The 27,141-nt window shown below is 41.0% G+C and overlaps 1 protein-coding gene across 1 annotated transcript in view; it reads left to right on the forward strand.

Annotated features, from left to right (window-relative positions):
• The first annotated feature begins 13,826 nt into the window (after window positions 1-13,826).
• The window catches only part of TRPC6 (transient receptor potential cation channel subfamily C member 6), a 108,915-nt gene continuing 95,600 nt past the window's right edge, over window positions 13,827-27,141 (forward strand). Inside the window, exon 1 of the mRNA XM_064441315.1 lies at window positions 13,827-14,361. Within this exon, the coding sequence (XP_064297385.1) occupies window positions 14,219-14,361 (143 nt within the window). The 5' untranslated portion in view covers window positions 13,827-14,218. The remainder of the gene's footprint in view (window positions 14,362-27,141) is intronic.

Below are 27,141 nucleotides of genomic sequence, written 5' to 3' on the forward strand. Positions count from 1 at the left end.
GTCCAGCAAAGATCACGTATTTAGCTCTATTGATGTACGTTATGCCACCAGAGCGAACGAGCCTGGCTACATAGACCTAAAAAAGCCTGCAAGATTTCAGGTATTACTAGATATAAAATGTCATGCTACAGAAGCCCATTCGGTCCTCTGGAATTTGTTGGCTTTGTAACATGATTGAATTTATAAATGATGATTCTGAAAGCATCCATTGAACAATCATGATATTACAGAATATAATATTGCAAGCACATATAACTTAATTCATACAATGATAATTTTCAAAGTAGTTTTCAACAGTTCCCAGAAAGCAATTCCAAACAAATGAAATTGAAGTACTGGGCTGGCTCATAGCTGTGGGAGAGTTTTTGGTATTATTATGAACAATTAATAACACGAAGAGGCTGATCTAGCTCATCCAGACAGCTGAGATTTGCTTAAAGCTTTTGTCCCAATCCTGCTAATACCCAGGATAAACTCCTGGTTCTGTTGTAGTCCACTGATGGCACAATTTCCATGGATTCCAGTGGGGTCAGAATTTCATATCAATAATTAGGTCTCTGGTGGACTATCTATAGAGGGTGACAACTATTAATTTGTTTCTTTATCAGTAATTTGAATAGCTCAAACTAATTGTCACTGTCTGAAAAAATAAAAATGTTCCAGTGCTTAACTGATGGAAAAAAACTCCCAGGTTTATTTAGCTCTTTGAAATATTTGACTCTGAGAGGGTTTCAAGTATTTAATTCTGATTTCAAATTTTCAAATTTAATTACAAAAAGTGAAATAAAGTAATCAGAAAAAAAATCAAGGGGCTACATTTTGGAGTGGTCAAAAATGGCTGTTTTTCAGTTGGCAATTTAACTGCTTTCTATGGGAAAAAACCAACTGTCAAGTAATACCTGAACATTTTGGAGACACTTGATCTGCTTAAAATTGTCAGAGAAGAGTTTTGTGTGAAAGTTTCAGCAGCTTTAGTCAGCTTAATGAACATGATCATGGTTCTTGAATAAGATTCAGCATTTATGTATTTTTAAATACTTCAATGTCCTTTCTGACTTATTCTTAGAATTGTATGCTGGGGACTGAAATTGCTTTCACAGAATAAATGTATCACTTTTTGTATGAGTTTATTGTTATTGATATTATGAAGTAAAACTAAGGGTGTTGACTACTTGACACAATATGGATAATTTTGTGGGTGTTATTTTTTTTTCAGGTAAGTTTTTGGTTTGTGCTTGTTATACACATTTTTGCCAGCTAAGAGAGATCTACCAAAATAATCTTGCGGACACCAGCAGAATATTCTATTAGTCATATTTTCAAAGACACCATGCGGAGTTAAAAATACCTTGTTTCATCTGTTTATAACAATGAGCAGGATTTTTCTAATCCAGAAGAGATTAATCCATGGTGTAGTTTGGAGGACCCAGACAATATTAAAAATATACGACTGTGGCTCTATATAGGTGGCATGGAATTTAACAGAGTCTGTGCAGGAGTTACAGAATTTTTAGTGCAAACTTACTCCCATTGAATCTCAGTAAAATCTAATTCAGTAAAAAAAAACATCTCAGAATTGAGATGAACTGTGCAGAACACACTGTTCCACATAACTGATGCGTGTGCAGTAGATCATTGCTGTAATTTGCATATATCTAATGCATTTTTTTACCTTCTGTTTTCTTAAGCACTGAGGAATCAGCAGACTGGCGAGAAGCTGAGAACTGTGGAGTCTAGGACAAGATGTTTTGCAACTGCAACTTGTCTTGCAACTTCAGCTTGGTAAAGAAAACACAGAAACCTGCTGACTAAACAACCAAAAATCTGTTAAACTTCACCTGGAAATACTGAGTGAATAACTTTAGCACATCTCTCAGTAGGTCTGGTTTATTCAAAAATTTTTTTTTAAACTTTTAATTTCCCAGAGAAAATTTCTCTGGGAGAATTTCTTCAATGTATTGAACATCAGTACTCTTTTAAAACTGATCATGTCCATAAGACTTAACTTTCAATCCAGTCTTGCTTTTTACATACATATTTATCCCTTCCTCATTAATCCTACTTGTCAGGAATGAACTGAATACCCCAGATTCCTTCTGTGGTGTTTGTGCCTATTGATACTTTGCAGAATCTCATTACATGTGGTACATCTGGTCTCAGGGGATAAAAGATCCCTGCATATTTATTGAAAAGGAAATGAGCATAACAGTTCAATGCATTCATTTTCACATTTTTTTCTTTGCTAGCATTATTTACAAATACACCAACCATGCAGATATTTTGCAAAGCCTGAACAAAAAGTATCCAACCAGATTTTAATATTGCCATTTTATTAATTATTGCTACCAAATGTAAGGTATTAGCATTTTGGAAATACTTCTTACTGCATATCAGTTGTCTTAAGAAAATGGTAAAAGCAATCCCTCTAAAGATGTAAATTTTCTCAAATTCTTAATGAATATTTTTAATCAGAAGGTGAAAATAGTATCGCTTAGAGCTGCTGTGTCTGCCCCTCTGCCCTAACCCCATCCCACTCCTTTAGTGGCCTAATTTTACATTAGAAAGAGTCTCCACTAAATCTTGGAATTGTTGTTTGTTTTTGTTTTTGTTTTTTTGAGGGTTAAGTGACCATGGCATGCAATACAGGTAATATCTCATCATTGCCATTTGCAGAATAGGAGTCTGGAGACAAATATTCCTGTTCAACACATTTCCCAGTTTTGTGTACCGTGACTTTGTGGGACATGCACGCATCTATTCCTATTACATAGTCTAAGTTTTATGTGATGACTATTGTGTGGGGGCCTAAAAGGTAATAGGTGAATGCTGAACGGTGAAACAGAATTTATTTTTGCTTAACTTTTACATATTTGCAGTGTAAAATCATCTACTTCTGGGGTAATTATCTAGGCTTCCCTGAAGATTGCTAGGGGAAAATTTCTGCCTGCAGCATGCAATTAGTCTTAACTTAAATAGATAGGCAATTACCTATAGAAGCCGAAATAGCTATATGTCTGTGTTGTAAACATCTAAAGGTAAGTGAAAATGACTTCCCACCCCTACGATAGTCTTAAAAGCCTAAGCATGATGTACCTCTGCCTCCAAACATACCTTTCCTCTTCTATACCCAGCCAGTATCACTTCACTGATACTGCAGATAGTTTGGTAAAGGATTAGGGAGCTGAACACTGAGATGCATTTTGTAAAGTCCATCAGAAGGAAAGTTTTATTTAGAGAAATTGCAGATGTGCCATGATCTGTTTAATATTTTAACTTTTCTAGTCTGAAAATGATTTTACTTACATGATGCTGTGTTTAATGAATATATTTCTTGTAGCTTTCCAGGGACTGCAACGATTTTGTATGTGCCTTAAATTCCTTAATTCTATGTTATGGTGTTATCTAAATCCTTCCAAACTATCAGAATTTTCATAGAACAAATAGCAGCAAAATTCTCAAATCAAACTTTCTGACCGCAAAACAGTAGCGATCCAGTTGAAAAGACATGTCTTGTATCCTGAAGGGGAAATGAAGAGTCTACGTTAAAGCACAGACTGTTTTAGGGGCTCTGCCCTTACTTCTTGGAAATATTATGGAAGAAAATCCTCAAACCATTTGACTTTACCGTTGCTTACAACGTCATAGTTACACCAATACTAGAAATAGCAAGCTTAAATCTATCCATCAGTTAAGCTAATAATAACAGTGTAGGATATATAACACACTGTAACAGGGGAAGTAGCTTCACTGTATCTAAGAAAGGAGTATGAGTCATTGTATATTTTTTAACTAAGTGGTTTGGCCTGGGTCAAATAAATTTCACAAGCTGTGTAGTTAGTGACCATCATTTCTGAAGTGCCATGATGCAAAAGTAGCAGGCAAATGTTATGCATCGTGGTGTAGTCAAACCAGAGGCCTGTGACACCTGTGAATTACCAAAATAGTATAATCAACAACAGTATAAAATATTTTGTGACACTGTGGTGGCATAGCCAGACACAACGAACAAGCATCTTGCATAAGTATGTCAGCGATGTAACCTCTGAAAGGGATAATTATTTATATGTTTCAAGAATAATCATGTTTGACAAGACCAAGTAATCTCTCAAATGTAGTGTTCTGCATCTGACAGTAATATATGCCTAAAGACAGTGCAAAATAAGGCAAACATAAAATGATACCTCCTTTTATTTCCTAAAGGTCCAGCAAGTTGTGTCTCAGAAGCCTTTCTGGAGTCAGAGTTAATATCCTTTTGCTTAGTAAAAATTGGTATTAGTGCATTTAACTAAAAACTCAGCTGTCAGATTAGCAATGTTCTCTGATTATAAAGACTGAGCTTTCACCATCTGGCAGCCCTGCAGTGCCCACTCACTAGCACTTACGCCGTCTCAGGGATGCCCAAAACAGTGAGGCTGGCGTTCATGGAATAAGGCATATGAGTTTCACTCCCAGAGGTGCACTGGTTGCGAGATCTGTCATCCCAGGAGCAGAGAAATTTTCCAAACAGCTCCGATTACTCCAAGCAAACAAAATCTACAGAAATGCTGCATGGTTTCTATCCTGAAGTCATGCCATTTTTTCCCAAAAGCAGTATTGTAACGCTCGTGTAGAGGCCAGTAGCATCTAATATGTTTTAACATCTCATATTCCAGAGTTTGTATTTATCTGCATTTTAGAAAGCAAGCTTAGTACTTTAAGAATATATGAGGTGAATAAGACCCTGCCTTCTTTGGCTAATCACTAGAGCAACCAACCAATGTCCCAAAACAGATCATGAACAGAAATGTTATGACATAAAACTGAAGGGAATGAATGACATTAAAATCTTCTGTGCTCCATATCACAGTTGCTAGTTCTCACGCTGATGCCACATGCAATTTAAGTTTCATAAACTACTGGTAAAATATAATTAAACACGTGACTGTCCCATCGGTGGCAGGACACAAAGTGACTGCCCACTAAGGTCTGAAGTAATGATGGGTAGAACTGATTGGCAAAGCATGTTCTGGCAGATGCCTCCACAGCTCAAACTGTTAGATGGAGAACATATACAAGCAGAATATATTTATACAAGACTTGATCTTATCCAGAATGTTGGGTAGAGCTTGTCAATTTATTTGTGACAAACCCACCATGTAGCAGACCGAGTTGTCTTACATTTTCTATATCAGCCCTGTTTTCTTCCTCAAGATATATATACAGTTATGTTATATATCCTATATATCATGTTTTAGAATTTAGTACATAGATGTCAACAGTTAATATATGTAAAGAAACTTTATCCCAGAAATGGTTTTGGTTTTTTCCTAAACTTACAATAAGCAAATAGTTATCCAAGTTTTAGGATATTATTTCTTCTTTATGAATGCATGGTGGAACTTTCAAAATAAAGGAAAATAATAGCAGCAAGTAAAGGATAGTAACTGTCTTTTCTTGAACAATCTTGGGCACATGTAACCGCTCATGTGTGATTACAGACATGAGTTTCCTCTCAAAGCAGTTATGCAAACAAACCTTTACTGATCTAGAAATATGTGAATGCCAAATAATGGAAGCCATGAATGGAACCAAAGAGTCACTCAGAAGGGAAGGCTGATGGTGCACCACATAACAGAGGAAGGCCTGTGGTGCTCAGGTGGAGCTGTTTTAGGTGGCACATCCCTTCATGCAACAAAACATTCTTTCCCTAACTCAATTTTCCCTGATTTCCGGAAATAACAGGTTAGGCCAACCATCTGCAGCAAGAACATGGAGAAGATAGGGTGACAGAACTACACTGCAAATATATAAAATACAGGCCTGCCTGCAGGAAGCAGCAGGGGAAGTACCTCTGGTAGTTGGCAGATGTATAGCATCAACAAACAAATAAAAGGACACGTCTGAGTTCAAAGACATTCTCAGCTTGATGCCAGTCGATACTGCATCATGTTTTCTCTGTAACACTGATGCTCTCAGACCTTAGAATTACAAGCAAAAAGAATCAGCTTCTTATGTTTTAGAGGGTGGAATCCCCTCAAAACATTAATGCTGAGAAGCATTAAAGCCCTCTACTCTACTACTGAAGTCACTGAATAAGATGGTGCAGCATCTACTTGTAGCAAAAGAAAGAGAAATGCAAAATGGAATATAATTCCAGAATGGATTATTTTCTTTCTTAGTGCATTGTTAACAAGAAACCGATAGTAGCAACTGATTTACTATAAAGGAACACGATGCACATATGTAATTCAGAGAAAATATAAATAAGAGATCATTTGTGGATAACTTAGAAAATACATCTTTGGCAGATAAAGTGTTCTGAGTATTTTTAATACAGCAGGATGAAATCAGTGGGATATCAATGATCATGAATTCCATCTTGAAGGTAGCAATGCAACAGTAATATCCATTATGTCAGAATCTCTAAATGATAAAGTCGACATAGTGATGAGATATGTTCAGGAGGTACTCACTACAGTTAGTCTGCTTTTAAATATAACAAATCTCTTCTATTGGTCTTCTGTCAACATATTTTTCACATTTTGTGTCTTTATCTGTTTCTCAAAGGAGGCAGAAAACTGCTAGCATTACGCTGGGCAGATAACTGATAACTGTTACATGAGTATCATCAATAAGCATGGGGAACGCCCCTCCCAAAATCATAAAATAATATCCCTATGCATGGTATTTGGTTTGAGAACTAGAGTAAGTACTGGTGTCATCTCTTAATATGACAGAGAGACAAACCTGAACGTTAAACCGACAGGGCTAACTCAAGATTTCTGGTACTCACCAGAAAAAAATGACCGTTCTCTCATTATTAGAAGCTTCACATGTTCAACTTATAAAGATCACTTAATATAAAATGAAAAGGAAATAGAAGATGTTGCAACTGTTATGAACCACTTCATTTTCATGGCAGTATGTGATCCCAGCAAGCTAAACAACTCATTTGAACAAACACACTTCTTTGCTCTTAAAGGTTAAATGTCAGCAATAATTATTTGAATTTTTAAGAACCTCTTTTGCTAAAGCTCTAATTTATTTGTCTCTGCTTATGATACTTGTTTACCCTTTATACATTGGTAGGTCTAAATATCAAATCTCCAAGATGAGTACCACATATTGGTTCTGTAAAGTATTACATGAAAGGCTTCAATGTGTCACTTCCTTTATTTCTTTGATAAAATTAGGCAACAAGGGGAGATGCTTTGAATCTATTGGGCAGGACACAGAAGTTAATACAGTATCTTGAGTGAACATGGAACCCATGTAGAAAAGCTCTTACGTTAGTCATTAAAAGGACAAAGGGTAATTGAAAATATTCTTTATGTAATGACAGAAAGTAGACAAAGGACAAAATCCAATATTGAACTCACTTACACTGATTTAATAATGTTGTAATTCTATTGATTTATGTCAGATTGCTTTTGCTTTCCACAACATATATGATCTCTGGTCCAACATCCCTTTACATATACACTCTTTTTGGAAGGTTAGTACTTTTCCACTTCTTTGGAAACTAGTGAGTTATTTTCCACTTAATTCTATCTAGTTTTGACTTCAAATATCCTCCTACTCACATATAATACAGAAGGAGTATCATATTATCTGTAATGGGCATAGGGGCTTGATGACTAGTTATGTTCTTTATCTTTGAGCAGCATGCCTCAGACTACTGGGTTGGAAACATAGTATTTCTCCAAAACCCACAAAATTATGTGTAATGAAACTGCAATGGATTTATTGACAATATTTCAGTTGCACTGACTTTCACAGTATAGATACAGTACAGGTAGGTGTTAGTGTGTTTCAGATTTTTAAAACTAATTGACAATAGTTAATTATACCATGTAAACCAAGACAAATGTAGCATAACAGACCTTGTGTGAAAGTCCAAGAGAAGAACTATGTTTCTGACAGCAAAGAATAGGATAATGGCTGAGTGGGATCCTGTAAGTCGTGTGTGTACACAGGTGTACGTGATGATGTGATGGTGGTAGGAGCATCCCCGGCAGTCCAGCAGTAATGATGCTCTTGGCAATCTTTTTCTCCCCACAACTAGAGTCCTAAGTATAAATGTCCAGGTAGGAACACATCCTTAAATTCATCCCTTCTCATCACAGACCCTCCTTCTCTCCCCTTTCTCTTGCAGTGCAAAAGTCCTCCAGTATCTCCAGCCCCTGAACACCCCAGTGTCTTCTTAGCCAAGACATTTTGGGCAGCTTTTGAAAACTTTTCTACTGTTTCTCTGATCCAGTCCTAGTGCTCTCATTTGGGTGCCAACATCCCCTAGCCATCATTGAGCTCTCCTTTGCAGGAAAAAGGCCCAGCTGTAATTCCCGACACTGATAAAAATTTGCATTTCCGTTTCATAAATGTATCCAGGCAGCACTCTGTGGGAGGGAGTACAGGTATGAGAGCCGAATGTGAAGCAGTAGGCTGGATCATGGCCAGAAGAGACTGTGCTAGGGAAGAATTTTAGACATAGAGAATGTTTCCTGGTAGCACAACATAGAATCATAGAATCATTAAGGTTGGAAAAGACCTCTAGGATCATCAAGTCCAACACCTACCTGTACTGTATCTACACTGTGAAAGTCAGTGCAATTGAAATATTGTCATTAAATCCATTGCAGTTTCATTATACATAATTTTGTGGGTTTTGGATAAATACTATGTTTCCAACCCAGTAGTCTGAGGCATCAACACCCCCAGGCCTCCTAAACCATGCCCTGAAGTGCCATGCCTACACATTTTTTGAACACCTCCAGGGATGGTGACTCCACCACCTCCCTGGGCAGCCTGTTCCAATGCCTGACAACTCTTGCAGTAAAGAAATTTTTCCCAATATCCAATCTAAACCTCCCCTGATGCAGCTTAAGGCCATTTCCTCTTGTTCTATCGCTAGTAACCTGGGAGAAGAGACCAACACCTGCTCCACTACAACCTCCTTTCAGGTAATTGTAGAGAGTGATGAGGTCTCCCCTCAGCCTCCTCTTCTCCAGGCTAAATAACCCCAGCTCCCTCAGCCACTCCTCATAAGACCTGCTCTCCAGACCCTTCACCAGCTTTGTTGCCCTTCTTTGGATGCGCTCCAGCACCTCGATGTCCTTCTTGTGCTGAGGGGCAAGAAATTACTCTGTCCTCATTCACATTTAGACAAAGGCAGAGGCTAGTTGTGATTAGCAATAGTAGTTGACAATGGTTATTTCAGTTTTTATAGAGAGAAATAACAAAACTACTGAGTAGCAATGGTTCACTTTGCTGGCTTTATAAAAGCAAGCCTTGAGTCCTGCACTATGCAGTAGGAAGGAGTTGCAGCAGGCAGGTTACACATCTTTCACACCTCCAAGAAACTGGCGTTCCTTCACTGTATAGCATAATTCTTTTCTTTCTAAGCGATGCTCACATCCACAGCAGTGACACTGCTTAGCCATGGCGCAATTACACTGACTTGTCCCTTTCCAGGTTTATACAAGTGTATCTTTGACGGTATTCCCAGTGCAGAACAGACAGTCAGGAAACTATGACTGTGGGGTGTGCAATTTAAGCAGCTCACAGAACAAGGCTGTGGTCAAACATGAGCAACTACACACCATTCTATGAGGTCTTGAAAATTTCTGGGCTACAAGTACAGGTTGAGGTTGCCACTTCCATTTGTTCCTAAACAGGTTTAGATTAGTCTGCAAGTAAGCAATACAATTGCACCTATATTTTGCTGCATAGAGATAACCTTTGTATAAGTTATTCAGTGAGGCTGAATCATGGTACTGTGCTATTCTGCACGGCTTCTTTTGCAGCCTTCATTGCCATGGTACCCAAGTGACTCCTAGTAGTGCATTAAGCAATGTGCCTGTCACTCATCAGGCAAGTTCACTCCGTCTCTCATCCTTTCCTCTGTACAGGGAATAGCAGCTTTATATTTTTGTTTTCCATCTTTCTGAGTGAAATATCTCAGTCACTATTTTTGATTGAGTGAATGATGATGGAATAGTTTGCAACTTGCTGTCTGTAATAAAACCAGTTAAGCCAGCCCTAAACTAACACTTCCAATTTTGCACTAAACACATCAATTCTTTTTATCTGAGAAGACGGATGTATTTTCAGATTATGCAATAAAAAAGTGCACATAAAGGAAATATTAAGCAGGGAAATACTGCAATTTTTGCATCATCAGCCAGGGTTATAGATTTTTTATTTCAAACGAATGAAAGGTTAATACGTGTACAAGTCAGATAAAGACCCGGGAAAATGGCTCTTTTGTCTAGTTCTGTGTTCACTCTGATTTAAAATATATATCTGGATGGGAAAGACTGCAGTGAAGATCTGATAACTTTTTCTAGAATGTTTACAGCAACTTCATTAGATTTAGATTTGCAATTTAAATGTCTAATGAAACATGGCGTAAATATCAATAATGGGTAAGTCATTAAAAAATAGCATACGTTGTTTATCTTTGCAACAGAAATACCAAGTCATTAGCAAAGCCAGAATAATATATAAATTTCATTTCGGTGTTGGAAAGACCTGCAAGAAGTGTAATGAATACTTAAAGTCACGCTCTCTGATAGGAACCTTTTTTCTTGTCTCTCACAGAAGGAAAGGAGGACTCCTTGCTTCTTCATCCCAGCACCTTGCCGTCCAAAGTAATTCTCTGTAACCTCGCTAGCTTTCAGACAGTTACGGAGTGGATCGTCATCCCTAGACTATTACTCAAAGAAGGAAGCAGATGCAAGTTCACTCCTATATCCTGAACCCTTTCAGACATAAATGCATCCAAAGGACCATAAGTGCAAGAGGTCACACCACCTGTGGACAGGGTTTCCATCATCTTGTGACTCTTGGAACATCCACTGACCTCAGAAAGTGTGCATTTACCTAACCTCTAGTAGAAGTATGGCCCACTCCTGTAGCGCTGCGTGTTTTCACTCGGTAACCAGTCAATGGAGAATAGACAGTTGCTACAGTACTTTGAGAGAGACTTTTTTTTTTTTTAATCAAGTTCTAAAGATTCAGACTTTCAGCTCAGCATCTTTTTCTCTTTCAAGGATGATAAACATTTTTGTTCCTATGACTTGATATGTCCAATGTTTCTGAAAATCACACAACTGTTTTAATTCAGCAAGTTTTACCAGCCCTTGATGAGGTGAGACAAAACTGCACCATACTGTGGTGGGTTTTTAAAGGTAATTTGTACTGGAAAAGCATGTAGGGACAGAAAGAATATAAATACAAGGGGTTTCTTGCTGTTCCCAAGATAACAGGCGCTTTCTCTGTTCTAGAGAAAATGTGTTGTCCAGTGCCTGTTCAGTTGTCCTTCTGTAAAGATTCCTTTTTACAGTTCATTTTGATAGCAGTGCTATGATACACAAAGGGCCAAAAAACCCAACCTGTATCACAGAAGTAATGACCATGACCATCACATGCCGTTACTCTGAAATCATCAAAAAGCTTGTACTGAGATGACCAAGAACTGGAAGTGTTCACAATGCTACCACATTTCTGAGCTATCAAATACTCAGAATCAGCTGTTTGTGGCAGTAAGCAGTCACGAAAAATACTGATGGAAGTTTCCCTGTCAAAAGTGGTTGATATACTCTCGGTGTCTCATTTCTACAGCATGGACAAATAAGACTGCCATATTGCTTTATTTCACTTTTCATTAGTGTCGCTGTTACGATATGGTGTGAAAGAAGCCATGAGAGTCATCACTGCAGTTTACGAGTGTTGCTTCAGAATTTGTGGAAGATTTGGGATAGGTGAGAAAGTAAGAGTGCCTGGGGTGATACCAGCGCTTACAAGGCTGAAGTGAGAGCGGAGACCAAGGAAGGCTTGGGATCTAGGAAGGGAAGCACCTGAGAAAATGGGAAATGTCACCTGGAAGCTGAGAGAGATGCACAAGTATAGGGGAAGATGGGAAATGATCCTAGGGGCATTCAAACAGAAAGTAGAAGATTGAAGAAAGCAGCAGAAGAAAACAGAGAAGGTGGCTGAGCAGGCTCTGAAATCAAAGGATCTGATAGCCCATCAGTAAAGTAGGATGGTATTAGTTTTAAAAAAGAATTAAATACATCAGAGGGTGAGCAAGAAAGAACGGAGAAAAAAATAAAAGTACCTGGACAGAGAATTTTGAGACACCTGTCTAGCATCAAATAGAGCAGTTGAAATGAAAAGTACCTGCAAATATTTTAGGAATGCACAGAAAAGACCAAGTGGAGAAGCACTATATCTTCATAACAGAGTGGGACAAGTGAAATGAAATGGCTATGGATAAGAGCAGTGGAACACATTAAAATTTCCCCCATCACAGAGTACTCTGTTACTGGCAAACAATTTTCTTACAATAAAAATGTGAGGTATTATCAGCACCATATTTCTCAAATGCAAAGCCTGCACATAACGTTATAGAATCTGTTTTCATAGTAATATGAAGTAAGAATTAGCACGACAACTATAAAATTCACATGCTAACATTGCTACTAAACCTACTTAAAATATTCCTTTAGATAAAAAAGTGTTTTGCAAAGAAAAGAAGATTTCTAAAACCCATTAGAGTCTAATTTGAAAAGTCCTCACTATGAGGACAAAAGAAATTTCAGAAACTTTGAGGAACTGCAGAATTACCTTTGACTGCAGGTATTCCTGAACCTCCTCTAAAGACAACGTAAATGCTGTCATAACCCCAGTGAGCTGTGGATCTCTTTCTGTAGCTCGTCCTCTTGCAGTTCAGTAGCTGAAACATGTCTTAGTGGCTCGGGCAGTCATTAAAACCATGGCCTGGCAAAAGCTGGTGGAGAGCACGGGCAACGTCAGCCATCCTGCGTGCTGTGCAAAGCATTGTGCTGGGGTTTGCCCCGTTAGTTTCTCAGCATATCACCAAATGAGGGGAAGGCGTGCATGCCTGTGCGTGCACAGGGCTGCATGCCGTTCAAATACAAACACTGGCAATGCTCTAAATGTGTGAACGTGGCCGGGAATGAGGGAGAGATTTTATTTGGATACACTGATTTCAGCTGCACATTGACAATATTTAGTTATAAATATTCCTTTATGAAATAGTAAGTCTATTATGTTTAATGTGAAAGGTGCCTATGATCACGTTCTTTCTTCAGTGCCCTACATTTTTTTCCTAGAAGAGTTGTAATTATTTTAGTGTATTTAAGCTACTACAGTCTGTTTAAGTAAAAGAAGAATATCATCAGGCAAAGTGCTACCACAGAAGCAGAACCGAGAAACCCAAGCGGACTGAGTTTCACTGAAGTGTTATTATTGCAAAACTATTGGGTTTTTGCTAAGAAAGGTGATATTTTGCCCCTGCTCTTATCTGAAATTATTAGACGTGAGAAGACCGAGTTCTGCTGCGAAACAGATGAACAGCACCCGACCACAGAACACGCTCTATTTCCAACCTAAAATAAAGGAAGAAGACCTGCTCCTGCTCCCTAGCAGCGGGAGTCAGCCGCCAGCTGCACGCTGGCGCTCCCGCCAGATTCCTGGGGGAAGACTTTTGCGTGGTTTCCTCAGAGCACCGCGGGCCGTGCCGCAGGCAGAGCGGCGGCAGGCGAGCGCTGTCCCTGCCGAGCTTGTCCTGAGAATACAGCCCCTCTTTCGGGGGCTGTCGCGCAGCTCAGGTACGCACACCTCTACTCAGGAGGCTGCACCGCGCAAGGGCGGGTGAGGCGGTGGCCCCGCGGCGGCCGAGGCGGCGGGGCGGCCGCTGACCGGCAGCGCCGCCGTGGCTGGGCCCGGCGGCGGGAGCCGCGGCGGGGCGGGGCGGGGCAGGGCAGGGCCGGGACGGCTCGGGGCCGGCGGGACTGGGCGGCCGCCGGCGGGGGCGGCGCGGAGGCTGCAGCCGCTGCGGCCCCTCAGGGGAGGCGAGCGCAGCCCGCCGCCGTCCCTCCCGCCCCTTCCCGCCGGCCGGGGGCAGCTGCGACAGCTGGTGCGCCGCAAACTTTCCTGCCCCCGTTCCGAGCTGCGCGTCGGCTCCGGCGCGGCGGGCGGCGGCTCCCGGGGCGGCGGCACCGGCACCGGCTGACACAGTCACCCCTCGGCGGTCTCGGAGGGAGCCTCCGCGCCACGCCGCGCTGCCCTCGCTCCCTCCCTCCCTGCGTCCGCCGGGGGACGCGGCGCTGTGAGGAGACGGACTCGCAGTGCCGCGCTCTGGCCGCTTCCGCGCTGCTTTCGCGGCGCCCTGAGGGAGCCGCTGCGCCTCCGAGCGTCTCAGCCGCGGGACACGATGAGCCAAGCGCAGCCCTACGCCCCGCGGAGGGGCAGCTCCCCGGCGCCCGGCGCCCGGCGCAACGACAGCCAGGACTACCTGCTGCTGGACGCGGAGCCGTGCGAGGAGAGCGCCCTGCCGCCCTACGCCTTCTACCCCGTGTGAGTCCCGCCGGCCGGCCCCGCGGGCGCGGAGCGGGCCGGGGCGCGGGGCTGCGCGCTGCCCCCCGCCGCGGGGGGAGAGGCGGCGGCGGGACAGGTGCTGGCGGGCGCGGGGGGCGCTCCGGCCGCAGCACAGCCCGTGGCGGGACCCGTTCGCGGGTGGGGGTCGGCCGTCCTCCCTTGTCTTCCCCCGTGGAGGGGCCGGGTGGCTGTGCGGAAGGCGGCGGAGCGGCGTTAGCACCCCCGTGCCCCGCTGGCGGGGGCCTCCGTCCTCGGCGCGGACCGCGGTACCTGCCCCGCTGTGAGGGAGGCGAAGGACGGCTTCGGCGTGCGGTGCGGGGTGGTGCGGGCCACGTCGGGTTACTTAAAACTGACGGTATCCGGTGGGTTTAATATCGTTACAGACATTTTAACTCCCACCGTAAGTCGCTCCCGCAGAGAGGGTGCACATTACAGGCGTGTTTGTAAAACCGTAATCCTTCCATTACTGCATTTTGTCAAAACCGTGTAGCCTCGTGTAATGCCATTCTCTAAGTTTTGCCGGATAGTTATTGTTGAAAGTAGGGTGTAAGAACATATGCAATAAAAACTAGATGAAACATAAATTATAAAGGTTCCAGGAACAGCATTTTTTTAACATCCAGGCCAGTTGACGTTTGGTGTTGACAGTGTCCCTCTGGTTATGTGTTGTCAGCATGACTTCCATAATTACCACTTGTTAATGCTTCTCAGGAGAAGCTATCCTACAGAGGGGGAAAATGGGTATTAGGCAATGCAAGATGAGTCCTAAAATCTCAGGTGATTACCAGAAAATGTGTACTTTCTTTTGTATGAATTGTGTTTTATTGCTTAACTGGTGAATTCCAGTTATCAACCTCTCCTAATTTATGCTGTTTTATCTATGGGTGACTTACCAGCTCCTTGCCAACTACCTGGGTATGGGAAAGGAATAGCAGCAACGAAAGTGGCAACACTCACAGTGTTTGATTATTTATAAACTCAGCTAAGAACAACCAGAGTTTTCAGAATTCACTGCTATACTGCTATTTCTAAGTGTCTTTGTAGGGTACTAATTAAATATGCTCATGTAGCTATAAGAGCATGCTAAGCTCATGATGGTTAGTTCAGAGATTGGTTCCAGCTAGTGGCCTTCAGCTTTGAACTAATATGGCAATTCTGAAGTTCTTTTGCTGTGTACTCATTCAGAATGGTTGTGCAGCTATGAGAGGATATATCTTGCATAAATGATTCAAAGCATCTCTTAAAATCTGCAGGGTCTGTGGGGTGCTGATTTTTTCACTTCAGCGGCATAAACCTGTGCTAGCAGCTTTTGATCCAGCACACAAGTGTGGAGATCACCTCTCATCATCTCACAGTGGCTATCAGGAAAGCCTACATTCTAATCAAGTTGCTTTGTAGAACAAGGGTAGCACTAAATGCAGGAATTTGTCTCCAATCATGTCATGTCAAGGGCTTAGATGGCTGATTCTGTGGTACAGGTAGGTCCAGGACCCTAGAGTCCCTCCCTGATGGAAGGTGTTTCCATCAGTCTTTGAGAGAACAGACAGGAGCTACCTGATACCTGTGGTGTGTATAAATTTGAGGAATGTGCCCCTTCTCAAATTTATACAATTGCTGCTAAGAAGGCTGTTTTAGTACTTGGTTTTTTTACACATGTTAGGCACAGGGAAGCTGTCCTTTGGGGCTTCTCCGGTTGTGGAAAGGAGCCACTTCACAGGCACCCGTAAACAGTACCTACATGGAACCGCTGCGAGGACTTCCTTGGCTGGCAGGGGTGAACGCAGTGAGTATAGGCTCCACCAGGGTATGCTGGTTACTAAGTATAGGTTTTGAATTTTCTGACCTAAATTCCACCTACATCATGTTTTAGGTACATTTTGCAGATCTGTCTTTTCAGCCAGAAGCCATTTGTTTTAGTAGTGGCCTTCATATGGCCAAGAACATAATCAGATGGCCCATATTTAGGATGTACTGTTTATGGTCTTTGTCATCTACATGTAGTAAGAATACTTTTCTCTACTTTATGTGAAAGTCCTTGAATGACCAGTATTTCCTGATGTTATTACGGTAGAGAGTATTCTAGTATCTGTAGAGTGATAAGGTCTCTGGAGATCCCAAGGACACTGCTGCTGAAGGGCATGTGTTACCCTGACAGATAAATTAGTAAAATCAGTATTTCATGTGCTGTGAATCTACTTGGACTCAGTGTGCATGCCTTACCAAGTCTGTCCGTACATGGTTTGTCAGTGTTTAGTCTTTAGCTACTTTTACAGAAATGGGGCAGCTTGGGGGAGCTGCTCCTGCTGTCAGGTGCCATATTTTTCCTTGAAGTCCTTGTATGTATCTTTGGTGACTGTTCAATTATGAGTCTAACCCATTGGGTCTGTGGGTCTGTCCGTTGAGTTAGAGCTGTGTGTCCCTTGAGATTGAATGGTACGTCTGTGCTTAAATCCAAACACAAGAAAATAACCCACCAGATTACATCAGTTGATGTATTAAAATGTTTTAACTAAAGCTGCTTGTTTCACTTAGAGTATTTCTGGGTATATCCAATTGCTAAGGGTATTATTTTCAAAGGAAGTGGAAAATGATAGGCACCATTTGCACGTGCAGAAATGCCCCAAGAACATCCTGTGAGATGGTGATTATTGCAGAACAGTAACACAGAGTACAGGTGATGTCCAAAAAAGGCTGAAATGTACCTCCTTTTAAACATTACTGAGGGTAACGTGCTTACTGGTGTAATAGGGCACGTGACTGTGGCTTGAAAAGTAGTCTGATACCAAGGAATAGTTTTCCTCAAGTGGCAATTTAACGCTAATGCTGATATTATTGCTTGTGTTGTTTGTAGAACATGCTTTTTATGTGTTGCTTTGTGACTGCATTTAAGTGGTGTAGTGCTGCATAATTTAAAAAAAAGCATTTTAAGAGAACTATTTCTCGTATTTGTAGCTAAAGCCCTAATCCACCAAACTGCTACTTTAGTTCAGTGGTGTTATTCCTGACCCTTGATATACAGTCCCTTTATAATAGCAAATAATTGTCTGTTTAATAAAATACACTGAATTTGCCTCCCCCCCCCGATGATTTTTCAGATGATTCATTGATTTTAAAATAATGTGGTCACATTAAAAATCAGAATGATTGTGAGCGATCAACCCAGCTGGGTTGATGCTGTGTCAATGAGTTCAGCAGCACTGATTGGGTTATTCTGTTATGTTTAGGCTGAGACAGTATAGTGTGCTTAGATATTAAATTACCTGTAAATTGGAAAAAATATTTAAATACTGACCTGTCAATGTTAACTGACTCTGTGAGTAGCAAGAGACCTGAGAGAATTACTCATATATTCAAGGCTTTGAGTTTCAGTACTTGTGCTTAACAAAGTGCATCACATCGAATGAGTATGAATTCCGTGCCCCTCTTTCTGCAGGACAGCATTATTGGGTCTGAGGTAGCTGCTACCTTTGTTACCTTGGGCTCAGCAGCTCTGTCAAGTAGGGTCACACAGTCTTTTGGCAGTGAGTGGATAGAAGAGTATTAACCTGATAAGTGATATGGTGCAAAACAAGATTCTAATGGGATTTTTGTGCTGAAAAATCTTGCTTTTCGTTTGAATTCAGGACCTTTGGTAGGAAGAACACACTCCAGGCTACCTACAGAATTTGTAACTAAATGCCTTCCAAAAGATAAGGCTACTTTTAAAGAATTTAGTAATTGTATATGAGAAATGATATGCAGGTAAACACTTTCTTTCTAGTAGTCATCTTTCATCTAGTCATCAAGGTTTGCCCCTAACATGTCAAAAAATAAATTGCGACATACCTGTCAGAAGATTGCCTGCTGAAATACAAAAATGTGGATATGTTTTTTTTCCCCTCTTGTGAAAGTATTTAATTGTCAAAGAGCCTGGTTGTGTAGTTTAAAACAGGATGGAAAGTGCATTTTAAGGTCTAACGGCAAATCTGAGTGCTGATGTGCAGTAGGACTTGAAAGTGATAGTACGTGTACGTAAACTTCCCTGCTGAAAAAATGTTATTGAAGAACAGATTGTCAGCATACTACGCTAGTGAGAATACACTAATTCAGTCAGACATCTGGTTATATTGCTTATTTATAGTTTGAAATGTTTTGCATCGTGAAAAATAAATATGTTTTCTTATACATGTGAGGTAGGATAATTATAAATGTCAGTTGTAAAGTAAATGAGGCACGTAAATTATCAGATGGAAATGGGAAAAAGGGTTCTAATGTGCAATACTGCCTTGAGGCGAGATTATCCTCAGATTTTTTGGTTTTCAGTTCAAGTGTTTCTCAGCACCGTCAAACCCAATATACTTTAAAACACTTTCTTTGTTAAATAATATGTTCAATAATTTATTTCCTGCCTACAATATAACAGGCTGTGCTATTGGCATAACATATTTTTTATCTCCAGCCTCAACTCTCTTGCTTGAAATGACCTGTAAAATTATCTTCCAGACTCTTCATTAGACATAATCTCTTCAGGGAGTACTGTGCAATGTGGCAGCTGTGTTTCGGATTGCCAGTCTCTTTGCTGGGATGCTATATCCTCTGCAAGTCTGTTGCAATAGTTTTGTTGACAGCAAAAAGGTGGAAGAGTTAGTATGAAGGGGTGTAATTTCCTTTTATAGCCTAGTGGATGGAACACTTTCCTGTGAATTAGGATTAATGGATCTACTTCCTACTGGGCACATGAAAAAAAATCATGTCTGGAACTCTCAGAGTCTGAGAGGCTGAACTTAATCCCTGAAGTCTTGGGTAAAAGAACATCACCATTATTACCAAGCCCCAGAAAATCCAGCTTTTAGTTCCCTCTGCATTTCCTACAAGTATCTAGAAGGGAATGCTTCACTTTGAACTAAAGATAGGCTTAATATTGAGTTTTGCTTTTTTTTTCCCTAAATACATTTTTTTAAAATCTGAATGAAGAATAACAAATAAATATTTTGTTTTAAATCAAAAGGAAATATATTTATTTTGATGTTTCAGCCTGACAGGTTAATTAGTAAAAAAAAGTCAGTCATGCGGTCTGATGTTTCCTGCCTCATCAGAAATGAGGAAAAAAGAAACCATAACTGTGAGTTTTATGGGGGTAGGGCATTCAATAAAGGTTTCTTTTAAAAGAGCAGCAAAGCAGACTGACAATAATTATTTCAGCGTGGAGAGCTGAGGTCTGTTGCTAGTGAGGACTGCTCTAGCTTACCATACAGCTTAGTCCGTAAAGAGCATGATACTGGCCAGGTATAGGTCTTGGTTCGGTGGTCTTCAACATGCTCCTCCATTCCTGGAGCAGGCTCAGTGTTCTGTAGATGGAGTTCTCTACCAGATCGTTTTATACATTGAAGATGTTTGAAAAAACAGTGAGCTTATGCTGGAACTGGTGCCTGGCCTGAAAATTACCTCTCAGAGGTGAATTTAGCCATGTATGTTCATTTTTTGGTGAATACCTGTGGGATTTTTTGTGTTTAGTTGTTAGGCACTTTTGTATTCACTGTGTATGCTCACTAATTGAACAGTGAACTTCGTATGGTCAGCTATGTTACCTGAATGGTTTCGTATGCTAATACTTAATAATAGATTTTGCTTTACCCATTGCAGTGTTTCTGTAGGTTTATTTATACCCACTCCTAAGAAAAGGTGGTATTTGTGGATCATTCTTCCATAGTTATGGAACGAATGAAAGTCACCTCCCTGTGGGACCAAATTTTATAAAACTGGAAGCTTTCCATGTAAATACAAGTCATTTGTTACATTTGCATGAGGAAGGTGGAGTAGTGATTAAGCAATGTGTGGGATATATATGGCATACTTTTCACTGTATAAATATTAATAGCAAGTGTGTTCTTTCTCAAACACCCTCTCAGCAGCATTTGCCACTGCAGAAGCTGGAGGTTATAATAACTGGCTACTTGAAGAATTCCTGCCAAATATCAGTATCCCAAAGAAAGGTGACTTGGCATGGTGGGTCTGCCTCATCACGCTGTGTTTAGACTTTCCAGCTCTGCAAGCATGAGCAAAAGAAAATTTTGGCAGGTAAACTATATTCATCAAATTCTTTATAACTTGGTTTTGTACCTCAAACTGTGATGGAGTGCAAGGCAATGACTTAGCAAAGGGCTTCAATCTTAAACTGTGTAAAATGAGTCGTACGTACATGTTTGTGCACATATTTGTGAGTGTAGACATGCACACAGAGCCTACTCAGCGGGAGGCATAAAGGATTTGCATTGATAAGCAGTATTTAAATGAAAGTTTTGATAATTAAATGTGAACAAAAAGCTTAGTGATAATTAAATTACATGCTGTTTTCTCTGGAATGGTTTAACATTTTTATCTTGCAGTAGAATGCTTATTATTTGTTTAGCAGTGACAACTTAAATACATAATCAAGTATACTACTTTTAGCAAAATAAAAGTTATGGAATATAATGTGAAGGTGACTCATTAAAGTCTGGGTTTATTTTCTATATCCATTTCTATACAGCTACACTTTTTCATACCATCAGTACAATTGACAGCACAACTGTATTGTTCCCCCAACTTAATATATCTAAATAAACCTGTGTCAATATTAAAAAAAAAACAAACCACCAAAAAGCAAGCTTTGGCACTAGGAATGAAATGTGAGATTGGATACAAGAGCCCCAAGTAAATGGAGTAGAAGAGGAACTGCATATCAAGAACTGTGATTTTAGGTGTGTTCTCAAAGCTATGTGGGAAGTGTGGATAGCTTGTTTTCTGCAAGAGTTGACTGTAATTTTGTTTAAAAAAGTTACTAATTTGAAGAAAATGGCAGTGTTGCAGATGCGGATTTCCTGGGTGAAACCTTTTTGTGGAAGGTCCACTTTCTTTTAATGTGGAATAGTAGTGAGGAAATAAAAATGACAAATAGTAATAATAGTAATCATGAATCACCAAGAAGTAGATGTGATGCCCGCCTCTTCGCTCGAACATTCCTTCAGTCGTGTCCTTAGTCATACTGCTGTTAATGTTCTCCCTTATACATCATAAATTAAAACCAAAACCAACCTTGCCCACTTCCAGATCAGAAGAACGTGACTGGAGTTCTTTTATACCCTTGGAAATCGATTAAATACTGTTTTTGATGTCAGTATCTACCTTAGTGAAGAGATTAAAGAACTGAGGGTTTTGTAAAATTATTTAGTATCTGTGAGGCCTTCCCATGCTCATAGAAAGAAGGATCACGAACCAAAAGATTCCAGTTCGTGCAAATTGGATTTAAAAATACCCCAGAAAATGGAGGACGGATCACAAGGTCTGTATGATGCAGTGCTAGCAATTTTACAGAATATTCCGACTGGAGAATTTCTGTGAAACTTTTCTGCTTTGTTACCAAATCTTGAATGAAACAGTGCATCGCTTAAAATTGGCACCTCATATTCTTTTGAATTAAGTCCTGGTCTGTTGAAGGTAGTGGGAGTTTTGCTGGATAGCTCAGGTGTTTAGCAGGTTCATATTACAAACTGGCCTTAATTGTAAATGACCAGCAGCAGCCACCCCCCCGACCACGAGCACAAATAGCTGTTCTAACAGACTTCGGCTTGGCTCTGTTGTGGTATGCTGATAGCTGTGCACACTGCAGCTTGTAATCCCTGAGCTGCACAGGAGACCTCATGTATTTCTAATCAGGTGCTGGTTAGTTGCTATTAATAAGGGCAAACTACTATGGAGCCAGCTGAATTGTTACTTTGAAAAGAGGGGACCTTGATTTCACCATGACACGTAGGTACCCACCATGTGCAAGCAGGCAACATTTAACTCAGAGCTGGACATCAGCTAGCCCAAGACTGAGGACGTGTTGAAACAACTTGGCAGCCACAGGCGTCCTGGTTCCTCCTGAAACATTATTTTTATGCATCCTGATCAGCTTAACTAGCAAGTAAGTATGCGCCCAGCAGACTGACAGGGTTGACTGCAGTGCTGGTCTGTTGCCTCCCATCTTCTGTCAGCACTGATGTTAGTTCAAATGGGCATTTGGTTGTGCTGATTTTCCTCCTCGGCTGGTCTGGGTTTCTCCTCTTGTGCACATTGACTGAGTTTAGGAATGATGACTGATTGCTTAGAAGCCTTTCAAAAGGGAAGATTCCCTCATCTTTGAGTGATTTATGTTTTCTTTCTCTTCTGTAAGATTTTTGCCTGTGGTGTGCATGTTTCAGCTGTTCTAGACATGACTTTTCTCCCTTTATTTAGAACAGGTTGTCAGGTCGGACTGATAAACTTTGTTAGTCCCACCCTGTGTACATGTCTTAGGCCTGCCAAGTGGTAATAATCCAGTACTTGGCACTTCTTGTAAGGCTCCTGAAGTGCATTGCAAACAGACGTGTTGCACACAGTCCAGCTGTCAGCCTTCCAGCCGCTGGGTCCTTGGCAGCAGAGAGAGCGGTTCTTACAACAGCAGTGTTTTAAATCACAGGTTTCGTCAATTAAACACCTCTGTAGCACCTGGCATATCACAGGAGAAAGTAACAGTGGTACCACCAGCGTGAATCTGGGAAATACTTTTAACTGAGATGTAGCTTGTGGGAGGATGCTTTGGAAACTGGCATCACAAAGCGCAGAAAGTCTGTGCCATTGAGACTCGTGCTGCAAACGCCATGATTACAATTTCTCTGCTCATCATGGTGTGGGAAAGTGCCCTCCCTTCCCCACGTGCCCATGCACATGCCGAGTCACGCGTAGCAGAAGCACACGGTGAGCAGGGGCTTGTGTGGGGCTGGTGTCTGGTATGTCTGATCACTTAGCAGTGGGCTCCCACATCCGTCCCACATGAAACAGCTGAGCTTGAGAGAGATGTGTGTCGACTCGCAAGCCCCACACTGGCAGCTTAGTTTCATGAAAGACCCACATATTAGTTAAAAGAGTGGATTGTTGGGTTTTTTTCCCTAAGAATTTACAGTATGTGACAACATTTATGGTCATGTTCTGTAAGTTTCTAACTATGTTTACTGATATATGTGGGATCAGAACCATTGTATTGCGTTTTTGGTTTCTTATTTTTGGTAATCCTTCCAGAAAACACAGTGAAGCAATTTGAGAATTGTTCCTAACCAACTGTTTTTCATGATCAAAGACTATAAACCAATTTCCCCTTCAGCTTCATAACACAATAATTGATTTTCTATATTAGTTTAGTTCCACTCTGCTAATCTTTGTTTTTATACATTATTTCCTTCAGCTAATTTAAAATTACTTTCAATTTTCAAGTGTTCTTTAAAATTTATTAATGAAATATTACATGTACTGGAAATTTCTAGTTTATTTTCTGCACTTGCTATATTTATTGGATTGTATGAGTTGAAGATATATTTCTTTTTTTTTCTTGATAGATTTATTAATTTATAGTTAACTCCAGTAAACCTACTATGACCTAAATATGTTTAGTAGAGAAAGATTTTTGAAATGGTAATTTAAAGGTTATGGAAGTTTTACTTTGGGCATATGTGGGAGAGGATTCTTTTTAGAAATTGTCACAGAATAAGGTTTTTTACATGGTTTTGGTCTAGCAGCAATTTAGGATTTATTAATATTTTTGAGATAGATCACAAAATTAGGTTGTGTAATTCTTAAGCATCAGCCAATTTAACAGAGCGATTCAATGAAATTGTTACAGTCAAAATAGCGACTTAGTTAAAGATTCAGGAATGTCAGGGGTCACCCGCAACTCACAGCAGGGTTGTACACACAGATGGGTTTTAAATCAAATCACACACATGCACAGACGGACCAACAGACAGCTCTAAGTAAATTGCACACATACACACTGACAGGCAGACAGTTTAAATCAAATTGCGCACGTGCACACAAACACCACACATACACACACAGAGGTTAACCTGTGATTAAAATTTCCCTTTTTGTGAGTTTCATGGCTCACTCACTTGTATGTGCTGTCATTCATCAACGGGTGGTCAGTGAACCTCGCAAAGTCAGGCCTTTGAGTCCAAGCGAGACCTTCGATGCATGATCCTTCAATCCTTGCAAGATCTACCCTGAGATGTGTCCCAGGCCTGGGGAAGATATTGGGTCACACAGCTGCGGTTCTGGAGACCTCAAAGGTTCTCCCTCTTGGATCGCTCTTTACAGGATCTTGAGATGATTGGCTTTGGGCAGTGTTTCCCATCTGGCCAAAATTTGTGCTGAGCCACTCCGGTATACAATTCAGGCAGCAGACAGCCCAGGTGTGGCCAGATGGTGCCTGGCACCCCAAGTCCCTGCGCTTGTAAGATAACAGCACAATAGGGCTTAGCCTCAGATCTCCGAGTGGCCCCAGGTGGGGGGGCTGCACCACCACAGAAGTTATTGTAAATGTATATAGTACTAGTGGCACTTATTCAAAGGGAGATCCTGTGTGCTGAGAACTCTCAAGCTTCTCTTAGCTCTGAATCAGAGGATGAATCCATATGCTCATGGATCTTCCTGCACGATGTCCACTGTCTGGCTTTTGCTTTCCTCTGTCCTGGTAGGACCACATGGACTAGGATGGTTGCTCAGAGGGTTCAGCTCTGTGTAGGATCAACATATTCCACTGTACCAGGGAGGTGAAATTAAATTAAGTCCGGTGCAGTGGGATACTTAAGGATATTTGCAGTAGAACTTCTAAAATTTCCACTGAGACGTTTAAGTCCTGCTCTGAGTAAATGATCTGAAAAACCAGATGCAAAGAGCAGGCTGCTGGATGTCAGCAATGACTCTTCCTCTCTTCTAGCTCTTTTTTTCCTCTCTCTGTAAGAACAAGTTTCCTATTAATTTCTCAAGACAGTTATTGAAGACTGCTGCTTTTATAGCTTTCTCAAGTGTGTCTTAGAATCTTACTTCTCCCCTTCAATGTACTATTTAATTTTCCTCTCTCTCTATAAGTGTAGATATCTGAACTGAAAAATATGATTGTTGGCAAAAATGGGATTGAAGTGCAGTAATGCTAACAAAAGTTATATAAAACAGCTTCATTTGTAGGTAGTGGGGATGGGATGGAACTTTCCAAGGATACTAGATATTTTGTATGGCCTCACTTTAGTATTCTTACTTCAGGATCTTAAAACCACACAACATCAAAATTGCTGGAAAGTTTAGGCTGCAGTCTGTGTTTCTGTTCGAGTCCCATGGTAGTTGGTGAGGCTGAGAGTCTGTAACAGCCTCTTGCTGGCCAGGAGAGGCTAAGGCGTTATGGCAACATGGCAGGTATTGTGGAGGAAGAATAGCAGTATCTTGAACTGACATCTAAGCAGTAGATAAATCAAGGAAAAACCAGAGTGGGAGAAGAACATCAGTTTCTGAAGATACAGTCTATATTATTTAAAGCATTTTGTAGAGCACTGCTAACACAAAAGCCAGCAATAGCAGTACCTCCAGGTGGTCTCCAGAATGAACACTGCCTACGATAAGGAGTGGTACCAGTTAGTGTTCTCCACTTTTCTTCAGAAAACAATTTCAGAGAATTAAGTCAGAAAGCTATTTAATCATTTAGCAACATCTGATGTGAGCACATTGGTAGGTAAAGAGCAGCTGACATGATAGTGAAATTTCATCACTGCTTTGTATGATAAAATAATAATGATCTTACCTAATGAGTTGATATATAAAATATACACTGGGATTTCTTTCCCCACAGCTGCTTCCAGCCTAAAATTGGCCACAGTGTTTAATATATAACAGGAGGGGAAATTTGAAAAAGAATGTAGTCCGGGATTCACAGAGCCAGCAAGGCTAATGCCTCTAGTCTTACAAAGCTGTCTGAGGATCTTTAATGACCCAAGGTTTCTATGTTACTGAGTTTTACATCAAATCTGAGGAATAGCAGAAATTTCCCTAACTCCTTAAAGGGAAAGAATATCCTTTGTGGATTAACCAGCTTCAGTTTGTGCAGGGTTTGTGACATGTCTCCATGAATCAATGAGGAAGGTGCTGGTGCAGGGGTAGCAGCACTGCTGGGTATCTGTGTGCCTTTTCCAACCTCTGGCTGTGACAAGACTGACTTACTCCCAGCACGGAAATTTTGATATCTCCAGAGGGTCAGAAAAAGTGTGAAGGTACGCAGTGAGGAGGAGGGGAAATAGGGAGTCTCACTGCGGGGGGTTATGGTGCAGTTCTTATCTGGATTTCCTTTTCATTGAAACTTGAGTAGGGGGTGGGAGGGATGGTGCATGTCCAAGTATCACCCCAAAGACAGCATGGACGCATACAGGAAGCTGCAGAAACTTGGGAGCACTCCTGGTGTGAGTGATGTATAAGCAGCTTCTGATTGCTTCGTGTTCTTGAGTTTTACTTCTCTTGGAAGCAGATTTCGTGAGTCCTGAGCTTCTAGGTTAGGTCCTTGGTATTGCATGTTGTGGGCCAAGCATAGTAGGATTGACAGAAACTCCACATCCATCCATGGTTTGTTTTCAAATCCTATATCCTTTAGCAAAAATGTACCATCGTCTTCTGCTTTTGAATTAGATATGGGATTTGAGGTTGGAAGGTGGAAATCGTGCTGCTACCTGCTTTCATCTCTGTGGTCATCTTCAGGCTGGGCTGGCAGGAGTGGCAGTAAATGTAGGCTGAGGGGTTTGTCTGAAATGAAGCATCCAGCCTGACCTTGTGGTCTGGGCTCCTTCTGTAGCGCATGAATGAGACAGGCCCCTTCAGGGCCTAGTTCATTAGATCTGTTTCAGAACTGGGTGAGTCACGCTGGCAACTCAGATATTGTGGAAAGATTGTTGAAGAATAGCAAATCTG

This window comes from Phalacrocorax carbo, chromosome 1 (assembly GCF_963921805.1).
Source record: "Phalacrocorax carbo chromosome 1, bPhaCar2.1, whole genome shotgun sequence".
In the NCBI taxonomy this organism is placed as follows: domain Eukaryota; kingdom Metazoa; phylum Chordata; class Aves; order Suliformes; family Phalacrocoracidae; genus Phalacrocorax; species Phalacrocorax carbo.